General features: G+C 33.3%; 2 protein-coding genes across 3 annotated transcripts in view; one reads left to right on the top strand and one right to left on the bottom strand.

Annotated features, from left to right (window-relative positions):
• The window catches only part of CEP85L (centrosomal protein 85kDa-like), a 92064-nt gene that overhangs the window by 25215 nt on the left and 39938 nt on the right, over positions 1-26911 (bottom strand). For both annotated transcript variants that reach the window (XM_012723158.1, XM_004673812.2), the window contains exons 4-6: positions 4192-4313; positions 3398-3515; positions 303-482 (exon numbers count right to left, since the gene is read on the bottom strand). In XM_012723158.1, coding sequence (XP_012578612.1) covers positions 303-482; positions 3398-3515; positions 4192-4313 — 420 coding nt within the window. The remainder of the gene's footprint in view (positions 1-302; positions 483-3397; positions 3516-4191; positions 4314-26911) is intronic.
• Positions 25793-25951, top strand: PLN (phospholamban). The gene has a single exon (XM_004673811.1). The coding sequence runs from the start codon at positions 25793-25795 to the stop codon at positions 25949-25951; it is 159 nt and encodes a 52-aa protein (XP_004673868.1).

A 26911-nucleotide genomic window follows, 5' to 3' on the forward strand; every position in this document is an offset into this window, starting at 1 on the left:
GCCTGTACCGCAGTTCTGTATGAACAAATAAATAAATCTTAAAAAAAAAAAAATTGCTTCACTATTAGTTAGAAAGAAAAATACTAAATTTAGTAACATAAATATAATACTACTATTATATTTATATTTATAATAATACTATTTTTATTTCTAGGCAAATCTGGATTTTTATAGCAAGTACAGGATTTTTCAAGTTATTACAAAACTAATCACTGCAATATAATCACTGGCATAAAACAGAGGAAAAATAGTTCTATGCTGAAGAAATGTTGACATAATGCAACTTTATTAAACATGCCTACCTTTTCCTCCAGCTTCTTCTTTTCTTCACCAAATTGATTTATTCTTTGTTTGAGAAATTGATTGAGCTGTAACACCTCCTTCTCAGTAGACACAAGCTTTTGCTCAAGTTCCTCTTGCTGGGAATGGGATACTGACTGATCTGAAAATGAAGCCTGTAGTGAAGTGTTCTCAAACTGTGGCTATTGGTAAAGAAAAAAAATGTAACAGGTAAAACCTTAACAGTTTACTTTCTTAAAAAAAAATGAGAGATAAGTAACAGCACAAAAGTACAAACAGGCTGTAGCAACAGTCATGTCATGGTGTAAATCCTACTCTGCCATAATCTGACTAAGGCCCATGATTAAATCAAATGACATGCTAACACCAGGTCTCAGTCTTCTCCTCATTAAAAGAAAACTAAGGAAAATCTTCAAGCATTTTTGTTTATTCGTTTTTAAGACTAGCAAAAACATATAAAATGTCCAGGATAAACCAGAAGCTAAATAAAAGGTAGTTACTAGTTCTTTAAAACATACAGTTACATATATAAAAGGAACTTTATAGAGAAGTGAAAGTTCTAGGAGAAGAAAACCTAAAGAAAAATTGTATCATCGGTGATCATTTTCTGCTAAGAGTAACACATTAAGTATTAATAGATGTTTTCACCTAACTAGAAAGTAAGATATTCTGTCCATTTTGGTTGCTTATATATTTTTATCTCCTGAACAGTGACTGGCAAAAAACAAGTGCTCAAAACTCTACAGTTGAATGAATAAATGTACTATTGCTGCCAAACAAGGCTTTGTAGGAAATTCAGATAAGATCTTTTCTTTCTTTATGTCCCTGCAGCATTACAATCTGGAAATAACAAGTATTGCCTCAGAAAAATTAGAATGTGATAAGTGCTATAAAACTTCAATAAAATAATGTTAAAGTAAAGAAACAGATTTTTCCCCCATTTATTTAACAAAATAATAGTTGTTTACTGAGGATTCAACAATCAATACAACAATGCATCGTCAGTTCAATAATGTATTAAAAAAAAGAGTGAATATTGTCTAGTGCTAAGATTGTTGTATATATAGTAAAGTACTACAGGAAGCATTTAAAGAAATGAACTTTAAGTAGACCTGGAACTCAAAGTTGTGAAAAGACAGAGCTGAAGCACAATTAATATATACAACATACCTCCTGAGAATATTTCAAAGATGACAGATTCAGGCACTGTCCTTTACAAAATCATAGTCTAGCTAGCATAAGAAAAATTATAATATGGATAATTATATATAGAACCAAATGTAATATCATAGCCAAAGGAAAAAATATATATAGGCAGGAATGCTGGAATTTTCTGACCAGAATTTTTTTAAACTATTAGTATGCTAAGGGCTTAACTACTCGAGTAGACAACATGCAAGAAGAGATGGATAATATAAGGACAGAGATGGTAATTCTAAGAAGAATTTAAAAAATTCTGGAGATCAAAACCACTATATTAGAAAAGAAGAACGTCTTCAATAGGCTATCAGTAGACTAAACATGACTCAGTAAACCATTTCTGAGCTTGAGGATATGAGGAAAGAAACTTCCAAAATGAAAACACTAAGTGAAGCAGGGCTGAATAAACAGAAGAGAATATGTAGAAACTGTGACATAACTGCAACTGATAACACTGAAAGGAGGCAAAGGAGAGAAATGAACAGAAACAATATCTGAAATAACAATCGAGAATTTCCCAAATTCTGAGATGCCACACCACAGACTCAATAAGCTAATAGAATATAAAAAATGAAAAATGCTAAGAGCTAAATGTAGGCATAGCATATCAAAAAATTCTCAAAATCAAAGGTAAAGAAAAAAAAACAAAAAACTTGAAAGAAGCCAGAGGAAAAAAATAGAGGTTACTTGGAGATAGCAAAAATAAGTTTGGTCCAACATCTCAACACCATGTAAGCAAGAACTTGCTTGTGAAATATTTTAAATGGTGAGAGAAAACCCCTCTAATCTAAAAATCTGTATGCTCTAGATTTATCCTTCAAAAATAAAACATAAACAAAAGCTTTCTTAGGCAAAATCTGAGGGGATTAGTTGCAAGTAGACTTGCCCTATAAGAATGCTAAAATTTCTTAAGAAAGGAGGGAACTATTCAGGCAGTATGTACAGACAGAGAAGTATGGATATGGGCAGTGGTGCTAACTTCACAATGTTATGAAAGCATTTAATACCACTGAATCGAACACTTAGAATGATTTAAGATGGTAAACTTCAAATATGTATTAAACATATATGTATATATTATATATGCACAATAAAAAAGAATCAAAAACTACCCCCTTTCAAAGAAAAGTTTCCCACCCCAACATTTATGTAAAATTACTAGAAGGACAAAAATCTCAGACTCAGCTTCCTAACACTGTGTTAACCTGGCTACTTGCAGGGAAGGGGGGGAAGGAGGAGTTTGCACTGGTGGTAGCAAATAAAGGCCTGAACAAGCACTCTGGACAGCAACTTGGCAACACCCAAGAAAATTCACTTACACAACAGGTAAAAATTTCACTTCTGAGAATTTCATGTACAAAAATAAATGCACATGAGCAAAAAAATGTTTTTAAAAGGTTATTCTTCACAACTTTATAATACCCCAAACTAGAAACAAAGCAAATTTTGAGAAGGGGCATGCTGTCTTCACAAAATGGGAAATCAAACAAATGAAAAGGACTACTGCTTATGAGATGTGCAAGTAATCACTGCTATTTTACATGCATATTCACTACATAGAGGAAAAAAGTAAGGTGCTGAGTAATTATGGATTTTTTTTTTGTTTTTTTTTGTTTTTGTTTTGGTTTGGTAAAGGTGGAGGGATACAATATATTTATGTCAGCTCTGAAAGAGTATATCAGAAACTGAGAGTAGTAGTTTCTATATGTGTATGTATACAGTTTGTACAGGACAGATGAAAGGGCGTATTTGGATATCTTTTACTACATATAAAAATAAGATCCATGTGACCAGATTGTTAATTCAAATAGTATGTCTTAACCTTACCAAGTAAGTAAGCATATATCATTTATAAACACTTTATTAATAAGATGACAAAAATCCTCTGTAATCTTACCTGCAAGCTAGTCACATAAGCATCCTCACAATTGACATAATGGCCTAACATTGCATGTTGTGCCCGTAATTCATTATCCCTTATCCTTTCATGTAGGTGGGTAATTTGTTGCTTCTGTCTGCAAAATATCAATTGAGGTCACATTATATACATACCTTTCTAAGGACAGTTAAAAGCAGAACTTCTAGTATTCTAATAATGTGACAGTTAAAGGTAATCTTCTTAAAACTCATAATAGGAATATTTTAAAGACATTACCATGAGATATGTGAAATACAGAACAAGGCTACTTATACTATAGTGCACCCCTAGCACTTTATAGAATATAGTCTTTTATAGAATACTCTTCTTAGACTACAATGAAGTCATGCATTTTCCCTTTCTTCTTATTACCTAACATCCTCAGTCTGGAATGCATTTATATTAATATCTCCATTCACTCAAATACTGTTCAATACTAATACCACTAAAGCTTCTGAATTTCCTTACAGTGAAACTCAAAAGGTTTGTTTTTCTATATAAACTAGCTATCCAACTATTTTTGTACATGTATCATGAAGATGGCAAGTCATTTCAAACAAGGTGAATGAGATGATGATAAAAAAACAGACTAACTGGTCAATACTCTGTGCTGATGGTGGTTCTTATAAGGACTGGGAGGAACAGACATGAGACATCAATTTATTCATAAGGATCTACTTCTAAAGTAGCAATAGAACATACAAAGGGATTTGCTTTAAGCTTCATTTCTACATGCCGTAAACATTTATTAAATGAGAAAAAAATAGACTCACCGATCAATTACAATTTCTTTCTGCCTCAGTAGTCCTTCTTTTATTTTCAGCATTGATTCCCACTTACTGAAGTCCTGATAGCCAGAAGGTGAGTAACTTTGACGAGATGATCCAGTCAAAACCTGCACAAATAGAGTTGTATAATTAGTATATTAAAAGTGGCCAAGGGCAATATTTGTCATCTAATATTTTCAATGTTGCTGTCAATAAAAAGCACAGAACTCTTCCTTTAATATTTTAAAAGACTATTTGAAGACACAATTATTACTACCAATAACCTTAGCAAGAGTACACAATTCACAGTCAATGTAAAACTAATCTATCACATTTCTGATTCTATTTATATGGTATCTGGAAAGAACAAAACTAGAAAGACAGTGATTGTATCAGTGACCATTGGGGTTTACTACAAAAAGGTAACTTTCTGGGGTTATGGAAAAGTGTTCAACTTGACTGCTGTGGTGTCATACACAACTTTGTTTTTCTCAAAACAAGAACTATTCATTTTAATACTGAACATTATTTAAGGTAGGTACACCTTAAACTTATGTAATGCTATGTTACTTCAACACAAAAATAGATACGTTTCTAAGCAATATCACAACAAAATTAACTTTCCTAAAATTAATTACAGCAAAATATTTACAAAAATATTTTAATAAAAGTGTTTAATAAAACAAACACAAAAAGAACTCACTGTGATAAAAGTGAAGCAACTAAATGGGTATCAGAAAAGAAACAGAAAATTGTGGTATGTAGATACAACATTACTATACAGCAATAAAACAGAATTATTATTTTTTGGAAGATTTATTTATTTATGTATACATGAAATGGGGCAAAGGCCAGGTATGCAGGGGGGTGGCGCAGGAAGGAGATGTGGTGAGGATTCACCAGAGAGAACGTGGAGTAGAACAGTCAGATCTACTGAAACACACTGCTGAGGGGAGCAGTGGGCAAGACGGGCGGTCTGCTGCACCATGTGAGTTAGCTACCTGGCCGGGGATCTAAACTCATATTGCAGTGGCTGGAGATAGCTTGATAGTGCTGAGAGTTTAACTCCTGTGCTAACCAAGAGGCCAATAGAATTATTATACTGCAACAATTATGGGTGAGATTCAGTTACGTTAGGTTAAACAAAAGAATTTAGACACAACAATACACATGCAACGAAACAGAGGAGTGTAAATGGGCAGAATGTGGGATGTTGCTATACAGACAGAGAAGAGGCATAAACAAGATTTATGGGGCAGTGAAAACTTTTATATCTCAACTTGAGTGGTGATTATAAGGGTATTTACATTACTATATAGAAATGAAGCTATTATTACATTTAACTCTATATATGTAATGCAGATTACATGACTCTATATATGAAAGACCACAGCAAAAACAAAATGTATCACCACAAGAAATATCTACATTTTCTTTCTGTTTTTACCTAAAAGTAGGACTAAGGGGAAATGAAGACCTTGCCTTCCAAGAGGGAACATTTAAATACTCAAAAATAAAATACACTGTCCTGGCAATAATTCCCTATCTCTTTATCACTTCAATGCTGTCCTACATAGCAAAATATCAAGAGCTAAAAGACTAATTGAAACAAATATTGTATACCAAAAATGTAAGAATAGAGTTGATAATGAAGGGTAGCCTAAAGCCACACCAAAATAAGACATTAGTTCAGGATATACTACCTTAAAACATGCCACTTTGACATGTTGATTATTTCAAAATGCAGGCACTTGAAAAACAACAAATACAGGGGAGGCTTTTCCTCCCCCCTCACTTGCCTAAGACAAATTCTCCAAGAACTCAACTGTTATAAAGGGGGTTCTTAGCTCAGGAGGGCATACCAGAAGCAGACACTAGATCCAAATAAACTACCAGACACTATCAGATCTCTCTCTAGTCTTGTGAAAACTCATCCTTCTTAAAAATCATTTACTTCCTAACCACCCACTGGCCTCTCTCTCTTCCTTGCCCTTTCCCTATTAAAATGGTAACTAATCAAAAATTCTAGTCTCCCCCTATAAGTGCTCCATTTTTTCTTGGGTATTTCCCATGTGTGCTGAGGTATGTATGTGAACTCTAATTTTCTCTGTTAAATCTGTCTTTTGTTACAAGTTCAGGGGAGGAGAGGTCATTTCCCCATATCCATATCTAGGTATAATAAAGTTGACACCAGGCAGATTAGTAGGAGAAAAGAATGTGTTTAATTATAGGAAGACTATATATGGATGTAGATTATACAGCCAATGGTGCAAAAGAGGCTGCAGGATAGGTGCATGCAGCTTCAAGGAGAATGGAAGACCCGCATGATGAGGAGAAGGTGACCTATATGGTAAAGACCAGTGTTCTGGAATTTGATGTTTATGTAGCCATATAGATAGGTCGGTTATTTATGGTAAAATTCTAATTCTGGATAATACCCTAATTTTCACTTTTCCAAGTAGCTGAGCAATGTTAAAAGTTGCTCATGAAGTCTGCAGGACCTTGATGGACCTGGGCTTAAAAATAAGCCATGTGCCAAAGTATACGAGGAGTGACAGCCTGCTGTGAACATCTAGGAGATGTCTACCTAAATATCATGGAGTCTCCCAAGAAATCAGAGGGGAAAAGGAAAATTATTTTTCATCCCCTTCAGCCTACAAGCTAGTCCCTTAGACTTGTCCATAATCTAGGAGAACAATGAGGCCTTCTATTAAGAGAGAAAACAAATCTTCTTTCTAAAATGAAAAAGAAGAAAATATTTCATTTTCAAATAACGTCCAAAAATTCTATAGGGACACACTTTTATCCCAAGTATTTAGAAAACAAGAATTTCTGTTCATTAAATCTCAACTAGTCACAAGAGGCTTATCATTTTGTGGCAGTTAAATGTCATAAAATTTACATTTTGAGTATGTTCTAGAAACAAAAATACAGTTCGATAGGTACTTAGTATACAGGGCCTCCCCAGTGGAACAACTAGTTAAGTCTCAACACTATTAGGTATCAGCAGCTACTGAGCACAAGATCTATCCCCAGCCAGGGAGCTACCCATATGGCACAGGAGACCTCTCCTGTCTCACCCACTGCTCCCTCAGCAGTCTGTTTCAGTAGATCTGCCTGTTCAGCTACCCAACTCTGTCTCTGGTGGATCCTATTACTCCTGTCTCCCCCGTACATCTGGCCTGCACCCCAGCTCTTCTATGCATTAATAAATATATCTTTTAAAAAAAACTGAATAAGACATACAGAAAAGATCTAATAATTCTGGTAAAAAAAAGGATCAAAGCTCACATATCATAAACATAGAAAACTGCTAATGTTATGCTGTTCTATTCAGAATTCTAAGCAGTCATGTTTCAACTTGACTGTAACCAATAAAAATAATCAAGGAGAACAGGATAACTTAAGATTATACAACTTATATAAAGCTTATGAATAATAAAACTAGACATGAACATGAAATCTCAACCGATAATTATAAAGGAATGTAACTGTATAAGCTAATTTGAAACATGGAATATAAATGGTGTCATCAACCTATTGAATATTTCAAAATCTGTACAGGTGAAACAAAGATACTTTTAACATGTCAGCATTTTCATACATATTTGGTAGTAAGCAAACTTACGGAGGGAAGGAAATACTTCATTTAGATATGTTATCCAAAATGCATAGAATAACCTAGCTGCAATGGTGGTATAAGATACCAAAAAAAAAGAGGTTTATTATCCAAAGAAGAAGAATAATTCTTTTGCATGTAAACCTTAAGTATCCAGATTTATAAACCACAAAACCAAATACAGATAGGCACCTCTTCTATTCTAATAACTGAGTAAGAACTACTGGCACCTACAACAATCCCAACTACATGCTTCTTAGATGAGATCCAGATGCTATGAAAGCTGCCAAAATATGTCACTTAATGGTCAAACATTTCTAAAATAAGCTTACTATATACTGCAGCTGAAAATAGTTCAAAATTCTTTGGCCTCAGACTGGACAAATACTGCTAAATTTAGATAATCTAATTGGAATACAACCTCTGCAGTTCTTCAAGTTTGTTATCTCTCCTTCATTTGCCTTTGTTCTTGGGCACATTCATCACTCACTACATGTCAAATAACACAACAAATCTTTCTCTGTTTCCTGGTATAGTTTATCTGAAGAGCTACTCTACAAGAGCCATAAAACCTAACCCAAAAGTAAACTCCCCATACATAACATAAAAATTAAAGAAAAATATAAATATGATTACTAAAAAAAAAATATACAATAAAATAGGATATATATCTTATATACCATGTTATTAGTAAAACAACTATGCATTTAATAAAAATCATATCTCGATCAAGCCAAAGTATTTTTATAGAGTATATTACGACATATTTTCTCTAACAAAATTAATATATATATATATATATAAATCTATTTATAACCTCTTCCTCAGAGTGACCCATCATAAACTAACTGGTGTGTATCTGGACTCTTGAAATTAAAATGATAGGAAAAACTGCTTTTAATGATCTCATTATTTTTTAAATTTGTCATTAACTCTATAGTATTCATCCTGCCAAACTAATAGTATGTTTTATTAAAATGACAATGCAAACACATGAGTTACTTCAATAGTAAAAGTTCCAGAGAAAAATGATAAGAAACTGTATTTGGTATCATAAATATAAATGTGCATGAAACTTTAAAAAACCCTGAGTATTAATGATTTCACCAGGATAAATAGCTAAATTGCTATGAATTTGATTTTTATCCCCTGGAAAAAGGGCCTACCCTTATGGTTTATATCCTATATTAGCAATGTCATGTTTGTTGGTTGGTTAAGTCAATAAGCAATAATCCACTCACGAAACATGATCTCATTATAGTTATAATATAAAAGTGACAGGGGAAAAGTTACATCTAACACTAAGGAGCAAATCGTTTTCCTTCAGCAAATCACTAAGAGGATTAAGAGAAAGGGAAAAAATTTAAAAAGACATGTAAGTCTTCAAATATAGCCATGAATTTTTCTTACAAAACAGAAAGTGCCTTTTCTAACACCTTTGCAGTTATAATTTACTTTAAAGAAATATATTAACAGTAAAAATTAATAATTTTTGCTAACTATACTTAACAACCTGATGGCTTCTAGTTGCAAACAAACCAAATTCATAATTCATGAAATGGAAATGGAATAAAAAAAATTTATCAAAAATGAAATAATTAATATATGGTGGGTCTTTTGAGGGTTCTGCCCAAGATTATGAATAACAAAATGTTATCAGACTACAGGAACATATTTTACTAAAGCAGAGCCTATAGCACAAGTGTTAACATATTTCACTTATTTTAAAAAGCTGATTATTAAAATATCTTATCAAATCTTATACCATATTTTACTATCAAGAGATAAAAGAAAAAACAATGTCTGGGGACCAAACCATTGCCTATATTATTTTTAAAACGTATCAAGGAATTTTTCTTAAAGAATATAAAAAGAACTACCACCAGTGGCCTAAAATGCTCTTAGCTTGAAGATTTTTACTTATATCACTTAGGATTCTTTGACTTTGCTTACTAACCATATACTACTTTTTTCTTTTCTGACAGGTCATTTAAATGTGTTCTTTGATAACATTAAAAGTACTATTTCTTACACATGCTTCAACAGTCAAAAAAAAAATCTCAGGATAAAATTGTTCAAGTTTAACAAAACTCTTTGCATTGCATGAACAACTTATAAAGCAGGAGTAAGCTGACTGTTGTTTAATTTAAATATTCCTTCATGTACTTTCTAAAAAGTGTTAAGAGCCAGAAGTGTTAAAATGATTTCTTGATCTGCAAAGTCTAGCTCACACCCTGCCCTCGTTGCACAAAAAAGGGAACAAATAATTCTAATTCCTCAAGGATATTTTTCTGTCTTCAGAAAAAAAGAATGCCAGCAGCAGAGGAAAGTACTGTAACTACAGTACCATGTAGTAATTATGGCAGAGCTTCTTTTCATGGTTGGTCTGTACCATAAACCTGGTCCTACTTTTCTTATCTCTGGTACTCAGCATAAAATCAGACAATGTTTGCTTCATATTGATCAACCAAAAAATTTGGATTCTGGGACCTCCCTGGTGGCACAGCGGTTTAAAGCACAACACCAAGAAGTTTAAGCCACTTCCCCATGAGTTCGATCCCCGCCTGCCCCGGAGGTGACCCACATGGCGCGGCAGACCGCTCCTGACCCGCATGCTGCTCCCCTCAGCAGTGTACTTCGTCAGTCGGCCTGTTCTGCTCTCCTTTCTGTGTCTGGTGAATCCTCTCACCACCCCTGCAATGCTGGCCTGTACCCCAGTTCTGTATGCATAAATAAATAAATCCTTAAAAAAAAATTAGATTCTACAAAAGACTATTTTATCCCAAATTATCATTACTTACTTTCAGAACAATGATATATATGTAATAAAAAGAAACGACATGTACATATACTAAAAATATATATACCTTAAAAGATATAACTAAAGATTAGTGTACAAACTTAAGTAATAATAAAAGTAACACTTCATGGTCCTTGAGGTTTAGTTTCATTTCTTTCAGACCCAATGAATCACTGAGTAATTTGTATAAATAATTTAATTTTAGTTGGCCTTTTAGAGATTCGAAAACATGTAATCAAAAAGAACACTTTGATTTTTCATTACACAGGTTCTTCATTATTCAAATACTCTATTTCTAGGTTTTTCAAATTAGAATCAATGTATTAGTGCTGAAATTAACAATCAACTATAATATGGTCAAAAAAAAGCAATAAACCTATGAAAATGAATACACAGGGCAACCTAACACATGATTTTGCAAAAAGCAGCCTCTAGATTATAATGCTAGGATTGTCCTGGCAGATTCTCAATACCCTTTAACCAACTCAAGGGCAAATGAAAGCAGCAAGCGAGTAGTTCATGTCCATTTACTATGCTATATAAACTTCTAATCTAGAGATGGGTCATAGAGGAAGTACAGATTTACTGAGATACATCAAAATAATATAAAACTTTCAATAAGTAAAAATCTGATAAAAAGTGGAATATAATCTCTATGCATTAGGAAGTTGGAGTTACTAATATTTTACCATGGGACACTTTAGATCTCTTTTTTTTTTTTTTTTTAAGATTTATTTATTTGTACATACAGAACTGGGGTACAGGCCAGAGGCTGAGGGGTGGGGAGAGGCTTCACCAGAGACAGTGGGGAGCAGAACAGGCAGATCAATGAAGTACACTGCTGAGGGGAGCAGCGGGCGGGTCAGGAGAGGTCTGCCACACCATGTGGTCACCTCCAGGGCAGGTGGGGATCGAACTCATGCTGAAGTGGCTTTAACTTCTTTGTGCTGTGCTTTAACCCACTGTGCCACCAGGGAGGGCCCTATATTTACATTTTTAAATGACAATACTGTTACTCTATTCTTTAGAATAACTCCGTTATTTTACTTTTATCCCAAATATCCCAATCATTCATATCCTCTTCCTCCCCCTAAAAGTTTTAAAATTTAGGGCTTTTTAACTTATGCAGGATCATGTGTTCACTACCACTCTATCTTTCTGATTCACTTCATTCACTAATCCAATCATCCAAACAGTATTAGGAATTCCTATGGGCCAGGTTCTATACTAGGTAATACTACTATAAAGAATAAATAGTGGTACAAACATGAGTTATTGGATCAGCTCTCAAGGAGCTTGAAGTTTTAGCTAAGTCGATGTTAATAAACAATAAAAAGACAGATGATAAGAGGTACATGCAAAATTATTTGGTATAATTGAGGGGAATAAACACAAGACAGAAATTGAAACAGCATTTTGATGAGAATAAATGTAGTCAGGGCCATATTCCTGCAAAAAGTAGGTGGGCTTAAAATAGAACAGGATTGAGAGGGCCATAGGACAGGATACAAAGGAATGTGGTGAGAAGAAGCCAGAAAAACAGGGCCTACAAAAGCAACCACGAGGCATAAATTTTAACCTGAGAACTTAATCTTCCTCTTTAAAAAAAAAGAGAAGGAAAAATGAAGGCTGTCCCTGACAACTAAAACTGTATTACTTTTTTTGTACCATGGACTTTCTGGAAGGCCACTGAAGCCTACTTATCTGATCTAGGAAAGCATAAAATAGGCAGGATTTCAATATTTGTTATAGCTACTCCACTGTTAAGGTGTGGGCTGCAATCCATGATTTTCTTCTAGAGAATATATTCAGGAAAAGGGAAAACAAAAACAGTGGGGGAATCTGACAAACACTACTACACCCCAGCCAGGAGATCAAACTTAAAGAGTGATACATCAGGCAGATGGAAGGTCCGCTTGACAGTTACAGATATGGCACTTTAGCTGTCCAACCTTCCTTTAAAAACACATGAACCGTTCCGACCATAAAAAAAAAAAAAAAAAATCAGAAAACCCTAATCAGGGAGCATTCTCTAAAATAGCTGACCAGAACTCTTCAAAATAGGCTCACAAAACAAAGTCTGAGATATTGTCATAACCAAGGAGACAAAAGGAACATCACCATGGAAAGAATCTGGTATCCTGGAAAGAGGGTGTGGGAAAGACAAAGGGCACTAGGGGAAACTCAGGAAACATGCATCAAGCATGGGCTTTACTTAAAATAACATCTCTACATTGGTACAACTGCTGTGACAATGAATCCTGTTAGTGAAGGATGTTAACAGAAGGGGATACTGTGAGGTATACAGGAACTGTAAGTGCTATAACTGCATTAATTCTGTGAATGGAGAGCTGTTTCAAAATGAAAAAATTTAGGTTAAGTAACATAAGCTTAGGAATGAATTATTTTTTAATTTGCAATGCATTAAATAATAATTTTCTATTTTATTTTTTTGAGATATTGCTGGTTTACATCATTTTTTGTACTTTGGGAGTAGAGCATACATAGCCCCCCTTCAGGTGTGGCCACCACAGTGCGCCGACCACCAAAACCTCCACAGTCCACAGCCCACTATGCTCCTTCCCTACTTTATTCTCACCTCTCTCCATCCCAATCTGGGACTCCTCAGTGAAAATCAGGGTTTATGGTAATTTCAGAGTAGTGACAATGTTTTCAAACTATGTGCAACAATTAATATATGTGATTGTTATTGTAATTGCCAAATGTAATATGAACACATCTGCAGTCTTTGATCTACGGTTCAAACTCAAAAAACGCTAGATCTCAGGGTGTGGTAAAAATAAAGATGTATTTTTTTTCCTATTCATATTCAAAGACCCTTGAACTCTATCTACAGACAACTAGTTAAGAATAATCTTTTAATAGAAAAAAGGAAATAAACACTAAGTGGACTCTGTGCTGGAGGATTACTAATGGTCACTCCACATAGTTCTTCACATCTCATTAAACCCTCACAACAAACCCATTCCCCGGGTAAGGCAGTATAGAAAAGAAAGTTGTTTGCATGATGGCATGTGACCATAACTAAATTTAAATTATCAATCAACTCCAAATAAAAACTCTGACAAAACACCTCCAAAACATTTTCCACTGCATGTTGTAAAATTTTTGAGAACTATTTGATTATAGTGCTGTCTACCAATGCTCCTATTAAACAACTTTGTTTTAGCAATTAGACTAAAACTAAAATTGAACACTTCCTACAGCAACATTTGGACTACTAATAAGCAACAATAGCAAACCAAAAGGAAGAAAGTAAACAAGAAAGCCCCATACACATATAAATACTACAAATTTTTCCAACTCTGAAACAGCACACAGATTATATCGACCTATGTAACTTTTTAAGCAAATCAGAAGAGACAGTCACTGTAAAAGCATTCTATGACCATTTCTGTTTTATCCAACTAAGTATTATTAATTCTATTGTCTTAGAACTAGAGGAGTGCAGATGACAATGACCTATCCCCTATGCTTTACTTATCAAATGAATGTGTAACTGGAAGACAAACTTAAAGTAGACTTTCTAAATATAGTAACAGTTAGATGAAGTCCCAGTTGTTTACAAGCTCCTTTGTTTTCATTGCTGCTGGAGATAAATCTGCAAGGATGTCTCTGACATTTATGTCTCAGTGTTTCGCCTGGCTTCGGTCTTATATCCAAGTCTTTCACACATTTTGAATTGATTTTGGTGTATGATGTGAGATAATGGTATACTTTCACTTGCATGTAGCAGTCCAATTTTCCCAGCACCATTTACTGAAAAGGATTTCCCTTGTTTCTCTGTAATATATACTTCAATCCTACATCATAGATTAGTTGTACTACATCAAACTAAAGAGCATCAATGTAGTGGAGAGAGTAACCAAAATGAAGAGGCACCCTACTGGGGAAAAAAAAGGTACACTATATATCAGACAAGTGACTGACATCAAAGACCTACAAAGAGAATATACAACAACAAAAGCAAAACAACCCAATCAAAAAAAAATGGGCAAAGAACTGGGCAAAGAACTACATAGGTACTTCTCCAAAGATGACATGTAGATGGCCAACAGGCTTATGAAAAAATGTTCAATATCACTTATCAGAGAAATGCAAATCAAAACCACAATGAGATACCACCTAACTCTTGTGAGAATGGACCATATCAAGAAAAAACAGAGGCAAATACTCATGAGGGTGTAGAGAAAAAGAAAACATCTTATACCATCAGTGGAAATGTAAATGGTCCAACCTCTTATAGAAAGAAAAAATTAAAGATGGATATGCCATACAACCCAACAATTCCACTACTAGGTTTCCACCCACCCAACACATAAACATTAATTTGAAAGGAAACCTGCATTCCCATGTTTATATAAAGCAACACTATTTACAATAGGTAAGATATGAAATAATCTAAATGTTTCAGAACAGATGAGTGGATCAAAAAAGATGTGGTGTATGTGTATTATCTTTGATAACTTACTGTAAAGCCACTTTAGGTTTATAGGTTTTGTTATCTCAGTCACTATTGGTGACTGATAATAATAAGAAAAGATTCTTACTGTGTAAGGATTCAAAGGGAAAAAAAAACCACATTAAGTGCTAAGCAAAATGTCAAAAATATCTGTGTAATTCCTTTAATATTGAGTTTACTTTAAAAATTGTAAATTTACCCTTAGCAATGCTCAAAGAAGGCTTTTGCTGAAAATATTATTTTTGGTAGTTTTAGCTGATTCTTTAAATAACAAGAGATTTACTGTAAAGGATGGATCTCATCTTTCCTTGGAAGAAGCCAAAATCGTCTCCATTTAAGGACACATAAGCAACTCCTGCAACACATTTTAGTTACCCCTAAGATAGTGAAGCAGGCTGAGTTCACTTTGTTATAAGTATAAAAAATAAAAATTAATAGCTGCTCCAGAACAACAAAAGAGATGTAAGAATTAGAATTTGTAAGTGGAGTAATCAAAGCATAGTAAACGAAGTATAGTAATCAATATATAAACAAATATATTTATATTAAATAACAAGTTAGAAAAAACAGAAAAATGACTTCAAAAGAATTCTCTTCCCAGTTCTACTATAATAAGAACTGTTCTAACTTCACAATGTCACTACATACTAAAATTTCATTATGTAGTATGTTTAGGGAAGCAACTGGTACATTAAATGAAGAGATCCTTTTAGAAATCATTCTATAGATCAAATTTTGAATACATGACACTCAATGTCAGTAAAGTATTATTACATATCACTGATTGAGTCTATATTTAACTTTATATTGCTAGAAAGTTGCTTTGTATACTGCTTCAGCATACTGAAATTTTAGAAAGATTGCAATGTAATTTAATGCAGCTGTTAGAAAATCATAAATATTAAATTTGTAAATTGCAGCTGTTCTTGGGGTGATATACAGCAGTTTAAATATAAGAATTTTGACACAACTATTTGGCAAAGCCTTAATTGAAATAAACACAAATTACATTCTCACTTTAACTGTAAAATAAAGTTAATTTTTTTTAACCCAAATCAATTATTAGTTTTCTCTCACACATACCCTCTCCCATACACACAGGTCTGAAGAAAAACAACAAAGTTTACTTTAAAAAAAACTGTAAATTTACCTACAGCAATGTTCAAAGAAGGCATTTGCTAAAAATATTATTTTGGGATATTTTAGCTGATTCTTTAAATAAAAAGAGATTTACTGTAAAGGATGGATTTCATCTTTCCTTGGAAGAAGTCAAAATTGTCTCCACTTAAGGACTCATAAGCAACTCCTGCAACACATTTTAGTTACCCATAGGATAGTGAAGCAGGCTGAGTTCATTTTGCTAAAAGCACAAAAATAAAAATTAATAGAATTAACAGAAAAGGGTGTAAAATTTGATCTTGTGGAAGTGTTTTAATTATTGTCTTGCCAGAAGTTACATTATCAAACTGCAGAATTACAGCAACAGCAGCAACAATAATTCAATGACAGCTGTTTGGCTTAAACCAATATGCTCATTCTATTAAAATTTCCATTACAATTTTAGCTGGTTAACTAATCACCATCAGTATACAAATTCCATGCAAAAAGATGCGTGAAACTTTACAGAGAGCTTCCTATTACTCAAACACACCTTTTAAAATTTATCTCCCATATACTTTTAAAAATTAAAAACAAGAAAATGAAGAACAAAGTGTTAATGACCTTCTCTACCGACAGGAAGAAAAATGACATTCTAAAGAGTATGCTTATAAGACTAAGGCCAACCAATCGTAACTGAGTGTGACATCAGAAGGCCCCCCCCATACACTTTCTCTTCCATCTACTTGAGTTGTTCCTATAAATATGCTGACAGAGTCAGAAAACTTTTCAGCAAAACATCCCTACGACTTCATATAACGTGAAATACTCTATATTGTGAGCATCACAACAGTCCAGGTAAGAAACAGATTTCACTGATTTTGGCAATTCTTAGCTATTTAAATTTATGCACTGAAATTAAACTTATTAAATTATTTTTTAAAAATTTTATATAAGTTTCAGTTCAAAGTTAGACAAAATGTTTGATATGACAAAACCTTCATTTCTAAGTAAATGCTTGTCCACATTCAGTGACAGAATAATAACTCTGAAATGATAACTGCAGGATTCACATTTGACACTAAGTTTACTCATTTGTGATTAACTTTCACTTTTATTTTGCTTTCAAAATTGGTAGTTGGTAGAATATCCAATTCTGTTACTGTGGTTGGTGGTAGTATTAATTTCTCTTTTCAAAACAATTCTGTTATTTGTTGCTCTGCTGAGAAAAAGAGTAGGACTGGGCTATTCACATCTGGAACACTCTCAAATCATTGTCTAACAATACAGATGACTATGCCAGTGTTATCATAAAATGATTCTTTATAGCACATGTTAATAAAGTGGAGTTTAAGAATATATAACACAAACTGCTTAAAATGTTTCTGAAGGTTTTTTCCTCTCCATAGTCAACTTTTAACAAATGCTTCTTAAAAAAAATACAAACCTTTAATAAATTGAGTTACTAATTCAGTACTACATTACAAATAATAAATTTTGAAATTTTGAAAACACTTGACAAAAAAATATATAAAATACTTTCAAAAATCACGGAATGTTATTTTTAAAAATGGAGATATTATTCCGACAGCACAAGCATTTACAAATATCTGAGGGAATCTAATAAAAGAATTCTACCTATCAATGAGTACACCTTTATCAGGATACTATCCTCCAGTATTCCTCAGCTTCCTCTCCTGCATTATGAAAGGAAGAGAAAAAAGGAAAAATTACCCAAAAATGGAGATGCTGCAATAAATTGCATGACTTCTGTATAAATTCAACCCTATATTTCATGCTACAATGCTTAATTAAGTATATGGATTGTGTCTTCATTCTTGTATCTCAATCAAAACATAAAAAATATCACATGAATTTTTCTTCATTCTTTTTATTTTCATGTGGCAAAATAAAATTTACCTATATTAACTGTTATTTTTAATAGTTAAGAAATTTGTAATTATCAAAACAGCTTTCCTTAAGACATGCAAAATCATTTCTAATTTTTGTCTACTATGGAAACACCTTAACTACCTTTCAATAGCTTCATATTCAAAAAATGCCTTTACTTCCATATTATACAAAAGTCACTCAATGCAGGTGTTTTACATACATACTTATGCAATTTTACTGTCAAATTATAGTCCCAAATTTTAAGTGGTATGTTCATAAATTCTTTATAGTACCAGAATTTCACCACATCACATAATGTTCTGAAAGGTTGATAATTTCTAGAAAAAGCAAAAATTTTACTTAAGTTATTTTTAGTATATCCAGGTTATCAGAAACTTCATAATTACAGTGATTATTGTGCAAACTTCAAACATAATACCCTAATGCTAGCCATTATGGCCCAACTAGTTTATATCTATCATTAGGTGAAATAGTTGTACTGCTTTTGTTTATAAAGCTATGTAATTTAAAACTTAAAAAGTGTCAGATAACACAAAAAGTGTCTAGTGAATAAAATAAAATATAAAAGATGCTTAATTATGAAAACTTGATTATTTTAAAACAGGTAAAAGAGCTAAAACATTTGCTTTATAAAGAGGAGATATATCATCATTTCCTAAAACAAAAATAACATATAAAATAAAAATCTGTGTGTTACGTATTTACATATATTGTTTCCGAATCTCACTATCAGAAATAGAATATTTGTATAAGCAAAAACAGCTTTTGCTTTCTATAGAAACCTTAATTTAAAATGTGAAATGTACATAATGTTAGTTATATAGTAAGTCATGTACTGTATTAAATTTTAGATACTACACACAAGTAAAGGTTAAATTATCTATCTGAACTTAGACTGTGAAATCTATTGCCAACTGTAGAAATAAAAGGGCTGATTTAAATATCCATTATTCTTAAAGAACAATTTCCTAAATGTCCTTGTATATACAAATATTTCACTTGATCTCTTAATTCCTTGTATGTTTGACACTGCATCTCTATTTTATGATTTAGGAAACAGATACAAAAGAGGTAAATTGCCAAAGGTCACAGAGCTAAGAAATGGTGGAGCTTTGGCAGGAGCCAAGGTTTTCTGATTCTAAACCACAAACCCATTCACTTATCAACATGTCTTAAAAATAAACCATGATTTTGGCAAAGCAAAATAAACTCTAAGTCCTCGATACTGTTAATAGTAATCCAAAAGGCAAAGTTTGAAGACACAAAACTCTATTTTAGTTTAAAGCTACTTCATGTCATTTAAAGTTAACTTATGCATGAGACATTATTTCTGAATAACCTGATTATGTTCATAATATTCATTATATTATTATATACTAAGCATATATTATATATAATTATATATTCGTATAATATTATATGCATAATATTCACTGATCATCTACAAAGTTAGGGATGTCAACACATTATTCAGATGTCCCTTGTCATTGAACAAAATGTTACGCAAAACAAAACCTAAAATAATTACACAGACTTTAAAAACAATCAAAATACCACCATCAAATTAATTTCCTTTTATTTGTTCTATTGCTGACATAACCACCTACCCTTAATTTACTGAAAGCAATGTTAATTTCTCCTCAAAACTTACCCCCAAAAGCACACTTTCATATATTATTCCAGTTATATGTAAGTCCTTGGCGTTCCTAACTCCCTCATATTCTACCATTTAAAATGTTCAACCCCATTTACTTTGAGGTGCCTGAACAAAAGAATCCTGCTTTGTTATTTAGGCTATGAAAAATTACTGAACTGAATTAACACAATGCTGATCATACCAACAAAAGGTTAAAAACCCAGGAAATAAACTAGCAAATTAGAAAGATGTAAAATATATAGTTTATCTGGACATCTCCAGAAACAGCACATCATTGCTCTTCTCCTACATATTATAATTCTGAAACATTGTATTATCAAACACATGAAGATGAGGCCTGGGTATACTGTTGTAGCCCACTCTACTTGTAGTCTACTGAGGACCTCTAGTGCTATTTAAAATGTACTCCAGCTTCTAATCTTCCCAAAAAACAAAACACACAACCACTCATCCTATATTTATGAAAAGGGGACAACCAAAGGCTTTACAAACTCTACAAGAAATAGTAAAGTTGCTCTTGCCATCCCCCGTAAACAAGAATAACCATACAACTCACAGATATACAATACACTCTGTGGATACTTGTCTGCCTTTATTTAACATCTAATTCAAGAAACAAGCATATTTACAAGCCATTTGTTTTCCCTTAAAAATTACCAAACACTCATTTCCCACAACCCCCTTCACCTCCCAAAAAGTATCTTAAGTACAGGGCTTTTATTTTATTGCAAGTAACTTCAATCTATCATGATGAACAGATAACAAAGACAAGCCAACCTGCAGACAAAAGATTGATCTCTCTATGCTCTTGGATGAATTCTCAAGGCAGAGCTTTCAACTTTCAAGTAAGAGAAACATTTCATTATGGGGTAAAAGTAGGAACTGAAACTATATTGATTTTTATGTTTATAATTATGTTTATAATTAGCTTAGAGATTCTGGAATGTTGTTCCCACAAAGTCAAACAGAAATTTCAAGTTCAGTATCAAGCAGTCTCCAAAAGAAAATGACTTAATGAATGTGAATTTTTGGATATCAACAGACTAATGATAATTCTAACAATGAATTATTCTGATTTACTTCAACAAACAAAAGAAAAAGATACATATACAATTATTTCTGGATTATCTGCAAGTATGACAGTTAATAGTAGGAAAAAATAAAAGCCCCAAACAATCCTAATATTGGTAAATCCCATAAACTCAACACTATAAAGAATTTTAATCTTCTGAATGAACCAACTAAATAGAAAAATTCTAAAAAGCATCTTCCAGACTGGTTTTATGTGTATTACTTGAGTTTAGCAGAAAAATATTTGTACAGTTACTAAAATAATGCACTGACAAAAACAAAAGGGAAGCAAAATTCTGAATTCCATAAATATAAAGAATCTTAGGAATTTATGACTTTTAAATACCCCAAAAAAAACTATAGCTCAGAAAGTTTTGCAAAGCACTGAAAGTGCTTCAACTATAATTGAAGACTGCTGTTCAGCATATACATCATCATTAAGGTATCAGTTGCCTAGAATACTAAAGCACGCCACCAAAAGTTTACTGAGGTGCCTCCTGCACAAGGATACATCTGATAGTACCTTAAGAAACATGATTCACAATGGGCAAAGAGAATTCTTGCAGAAGCTGATATGCTAGTACCTTTTATTCAAAATGTTACCCTATATGGCCTGTAATATTTGATAAAGGCTTAGAATTTTCTATGGATTTCTCTTTCCTTTGTCCATTTCAAAAAACCCAGAATACTATCTTGACTTCAACTGTAGTTATTTCCCAATTTCACCTTTGTGAGCAAAAGACAGAACAAAGGCTCTATAAAACCTACAGGGAACAGTAATTTTTCCCATCTTTCAAAAAAAATGTTTTGGAAATATCACAGATTCCAAAGATATTCTTCTGCTTCTTACATGTAACTCTCAATATTCAGGTTATCAATTACATCTACAATCAAACTCCTATTATACAAAGGATCTTACTGTTACCACTCACAACTTTTCAATTCTTTTTTTTTTTTAAAGATGTATTTATATATGCATACAGAACTGGGGTACAAGCCAGAGGTACAGAGGCAGTGAAAGGATCCACCAGAGACAGAGTCGGGAGCAGAACAGGCAGATCAATGAAGCACACTGCTTAGGGGAGCAGCGGGTGGGTCAGGAGAGGTCTGTTGCATCATGTGATCACCTCGGGCAGGGATTGAACAGGCACTGACTTGGCTGTGACTTGGCTGTGGCTGGCTTGCAGTGCTGTGTCCTTACCCACTATGCCAAAAGGGAGGGCTAACTTTTCAATTCTTAACCTATGACATATTGCATGGATGAATTCTGGGTAATTATCATATATATTTTGGAAGCTCAGTAGAATTACATCACCATACATTTCAGACTGTAACACCATAAAATAAATCAGGCCCAATAAATGAAATGCATGCAACTAATAATTTAGCATGTAAAGTAGATTTGGTTTTGGTTTGAGTGTAAGATTATAAAGTGACTACAGAGTATTTAAGAATTTTGCTTCTAAATTTGACAAGGAACATCACACTCTCTCTTATTGGCCTACCCAACTATTTTTGGTTGTCTCCTTTATATTTAATTTGTTTCTAAGAACAAACATACCCTTTTCAATAATAATTGGCTGCTTAAGTATTATGAGACCATCTTTAAATATATTCTTTATTATTTCCAGTAGAGACCTCATCTCTGTCAAGCATATCTTTCTGTACTTTAAAAATACTCATTTTCACAAAGTCTAGAATAGTTCAGTTGTTAATCATTAACAATAATTTATTTGTAGCCTATGTCATTTTTGTCATATGTGATAAGACTTGAGAAAAATATTTGAACTTATGTTATTCTAACTGGTATATGTTACTCACAGGATTTTTTTTTATAATTAACAACTTTCTAAAAATGTTGAAGTGAATCATAAAAACCCCTTGTTCAACACTTCATTTTTTTTAAATGGGACCAACTGCTCATTAACTACTAGGACACAAAATAAAAGTCAGGTCCCTTACACTTATAACTACAAGTGAGGCTGGGAATACAAACATGTAAGTGAAAATTGTAATACAGCGTAATACATCTCCTGATACAGGTAACAATGAGAACCTACAAAAAAAAACTACTAGCATTGAACCAATTCTTCCATTCCACAAATTTAAATTAAATGGACCTTAAGGAAAAATGGATGTTGTGAGGCAAAGAATCAAATGTAGAGGGAGATGAAGGGGACACCTTCCAGGTAGTTAAAACAAGATGTGCGAAAGAAAAAAATCATAAAAGGGAATGAAGTATTTATGAAAAGGTGACGTTTCATGCAATGGAAGTGGCATCATCACTGTCAGGGAAGGAAATGACTCTTCACTTCCATGTCATAATGAATAGAATAGCTTTTTCTTTTTCCATATATTATCTCAAAAAATTGTTTTAAAGATTTATTTATTTGTGCATACAGAACTGGGGTACAGGCCAGAGGTACAGGGGCAGTGAGAGGCTTCACCAGTGACAGAGTGGGGAGCAGAACAGGCATATCGATGAAGTACACTGCTGAGGGGAGCAGTGGGCAGGTCAGGAGAGGTCTGCCACCATGTGGATCACCTCCAGGGCAGGCGGGGATCGAACTCATGCTAAAGTGGCTTTAGCTTCTTAATGCTGTGCTTTAATCCGCTGCGCCACCAGGGAGGGCCTCAAATGTTTTTTTAAGTTCAGGAAGTTTACATAGAGATTGCTAATGTTAATTTATTTCTTTCTTTACTATATTCTGTCATACATTCTCATATAAAGTGACTAGTCAAATGTAAAAAGGAATTATTTCCCACAATTCCCCAGTAGTATAAATTTACTAGATCAACTATAATACAACAGAAATAGTTTGGAGAATGCATTTTCATAGAAAACAAGGCCCCTTGATTTCCACATTATTTTATCTGAGTAATTCAAAGTGTAATTAAATATATACCAAGTTTAAGCTGCCACTCTAGAGAATGTTTTAGATAAATTAAGCAACAGCTGGCCCTCCCTGGTGGCACAGCAGGTTAAAGCACAGCACTAAGAAGCTTAAGCCACTTCTGCATGTGTTCGATCCCCGCCTGCCCTGAGGAGATCCACATGGCAAGGCAGACCTCTCCTGACCCACCTGCTGCTCCCCTCAGCAGTGTACTTTGCCAATCTGCCTGTTCTACCCCCTACTCTGTCTCTGGTGAATCCTCTCAGCCTCCACATCTCTGGCCTGTACCCCAGTTCTGTATGAATAAATAAATAAATCTTTAAAAAAAATTAAGCAACCGCCTTTAGCCACATTTTTGGAAAATGAAGAAAGTATGCTAGAGATATCTATATATGCTAGAGAATGTATGTTAGAGAAACACAGGTTGTTACCAACTCTAAGATAAAAGAATTTTGATATGCTTAATGTTTGTATCTCCTGACTACAGAGCAATTCTATGAAAAGAGACAAAGGTCTCTAATCAAAACATAAACAAGTGAAGTTGAGGTAGCCAAACTAATCACCCCATAGTACCCTAGACTTTTTGTGTAATTGCCAAGTTCTAATTGATTACTCCTGATATATAAATAACGTCTCTGTCCCATTCTTTCAGCACTTCCCTCAGCTCCATACAGCATTATAATGTTAGGCTTCTCAGAAACAAAGCTTACAGGCTAAAATTAGGCAGGAAATGAAATATCATTGTTGGATAAGGTAGTTACATCTTGATTAACAACAATATATCAATAATGTTAACAGTCATTCTCTCCAAGACATTGTTGTTTAAAGTACATTTCTAATTTTTGTTATTTTAAAATGTATACAGAAGTATCCTGATTGACAAGATATCAAAAAAATGTTAGTAGCTATTGTCTTTGCACAGCTCATTTACAATTAATTTTAATGTTTCTAATTTTTCTATAATGATAGCTTCAAACTTTATTTTATTAATTAGCATGGATAATTAGATAATAACTAAATAATCAGCCAATTACTTAATTAGGCAGAATAGCTGTGGGAGCCCTGGGAGAAAGCAAATGGCAATCATTCCTTTTTAGTATAGGTCATTTGTAAAAAGGAACTGTCTTCAGTAGATAGTGAGATAATGATAACTTTATTATGCTTCTAAGCCTGATAGTCTTCAGTATTTAGTTTCAAGTCTTACTAAAATTTTTACTTAAATAGCCTATTTTATAAAGCCATAAAACCCTAAAAAGGAATAACAAACATTTGAATACATAGATACATCATTCTGGACTAAAATTAATACATTCAAGAGAGGAATTTATTGCTTGCATTTCTTTTTATAATGTTTATTCTAGACCATTAATGTATTAATGGTTATGTTCACAGAGAAACAGTTTTTTTTTTTTAAAGATTTATTTATTTTTGCATACAAAACTGGGGTACAGGTTAGGGGTACAGGGGCGGTAAGAGGATTCACCACAGACAGACTGGGGAGCAGAACAGGCCGACTGACAAAGTACACTGCTGAGGGGAGCAGCGGGCGGGTCAGGAGAGGTCTGCGGTGCTATGTGGATCACCTCCGGGGCAGGCGGGGATTGAATTCATGCTGGAGTGGCTTTAGCTGCTTAGTGCTGTGCTTTAACCTGCTGCGCCACCAGAGAGGGCCCAAGAAATAGTTTTAATGAAACTATATGTGAGAACTTTTGCCCAAGGAAATAGTCCCAAAAAGTACCCTAAATCAAACTACACTTCTAGTGATTCTGAGATAAGGATTGAAATGACTACACTCCAAACTCAAGACAAATATTGATCAAAAAAGAAACTCAAAGAAAATGTGTACACACTCACTCACATACTCACAGTAATAAAACACAAATAATGCTGAAAAAATTAATGCAAAGTTGTGTTTCACCTGTTCAGGGGATAGGTTACAATATCCACTTACTATATTTTGTATTCTAGGCTACCTAAAAGAAGATAGTAATCTTAGCCTTAGAAAAGGCTGCCAGCTTTTCGTCTTTCTAGTGATCATTTACAACATCAGAGGTCCCACCTTCTTGGTGTCATGGAGAAAGTCCAGTACCTCACTCGCTCTGCTATAAGAAGAGCATCAACTATTGAAATGCCTCAGCAAGCACGTCAAAATCTCCAGAACTTATTTGTCAATTTCTGTCTCATCTTAATATGCCTCTTGCTGATCTGCATCATCGTGATGCTTCTCTGAAGCTCTGCTGCAACTGATCACCATCAACTTAGTATCTGTCAGCCATGAAGAAGGGGAGAGCATGCTATTACACAGACCACTTCCAAGCAAAACAATGTCCTTGTGAAAAGATCATTTGCGGAACAAAAATTATTACCAAATATGTTTATCTGCTGGATCTTTTAAACATGAAATGGTTTTATTTTTTAAAATTAACTTTAAAATGACTCTAATATGTGTGTATGATGTAACTTGTTGAGATTGTAAGTTTCCATCCAAAATCTATTCTGAAGATGAACTAGAGATTTAGTTTTCAAACTTTATTACTAACAAGTTCACTTCATATATAAAGCATTAGCATCGCCCCCAGGGGTATATATAACTTAGAATGTACTATAAAAACTTTTTTGATATTTAATATTTTTCAGATCTTCATCAATTACCAAAATAATCATTCAAATGAAGTACCATCATTTGAAATAAACCCCACTCCTCATATCTGTTATCTTTATTGTCACAAAGAAATCTTTGTAGTAACTGTATCAGAGCCTAAATTCTAAAGTAGAAATTGTATTCTTTTCCTAACATGCCCGAAAGTTATTATTAGAATCAAGTAAGGCCACAAATAAAATTTCCCTTAACTTAATCTTATCAAAGAATTACAGAATTCTAGTATGTACAAGTAAACCAGAAATCTGTTCTCAAGAGGACATTAAGATCAATGATAAGAACTGCTGGTCAATTTAACATCTGACTGTGTTAATAGTCATAATTACAAATACTCTAACAGAGCATGGTCAAACCTTAATTTAAGGCACGGTAGTTCATTAACTGAATTAGAGTATATAACCTGCATACTTTATCTTTGGAATCAGGAATCTTAAGATTTTAGAATGACTTTATAGGCTGTCTTCTCTTTCAACCTCATGCTCAATGTAGGCAAGAAAAGGAATAAAATAAAATATATATTATTTTAAATAC

The sequence above is a fragment of the Condylura cristata genome, unplaced genomic scaffold (assembly GCF_000260355.1).
Source record: "Condylura cristata isolate star-nosed mole 26May11 unplaced genomic scaffold, ConCri1.0 scaffold00001, whole genome shotgun sequence".
NCBI lineage: Eukaryota > Metazoa > Chordata > Mammalia > Eulipotyphla > Talpidae > Condylura > Condylura cristata.

What these genes read in the sequence shown, in the direction of transcription:
- PLN (XM_004673811.1), top strand. Translation starts at nt 25,793, where the DNA reads ATGGAGAAAGTCCAGTACCTCACTCGCTCTGCTATAAGAAGAGCATCA.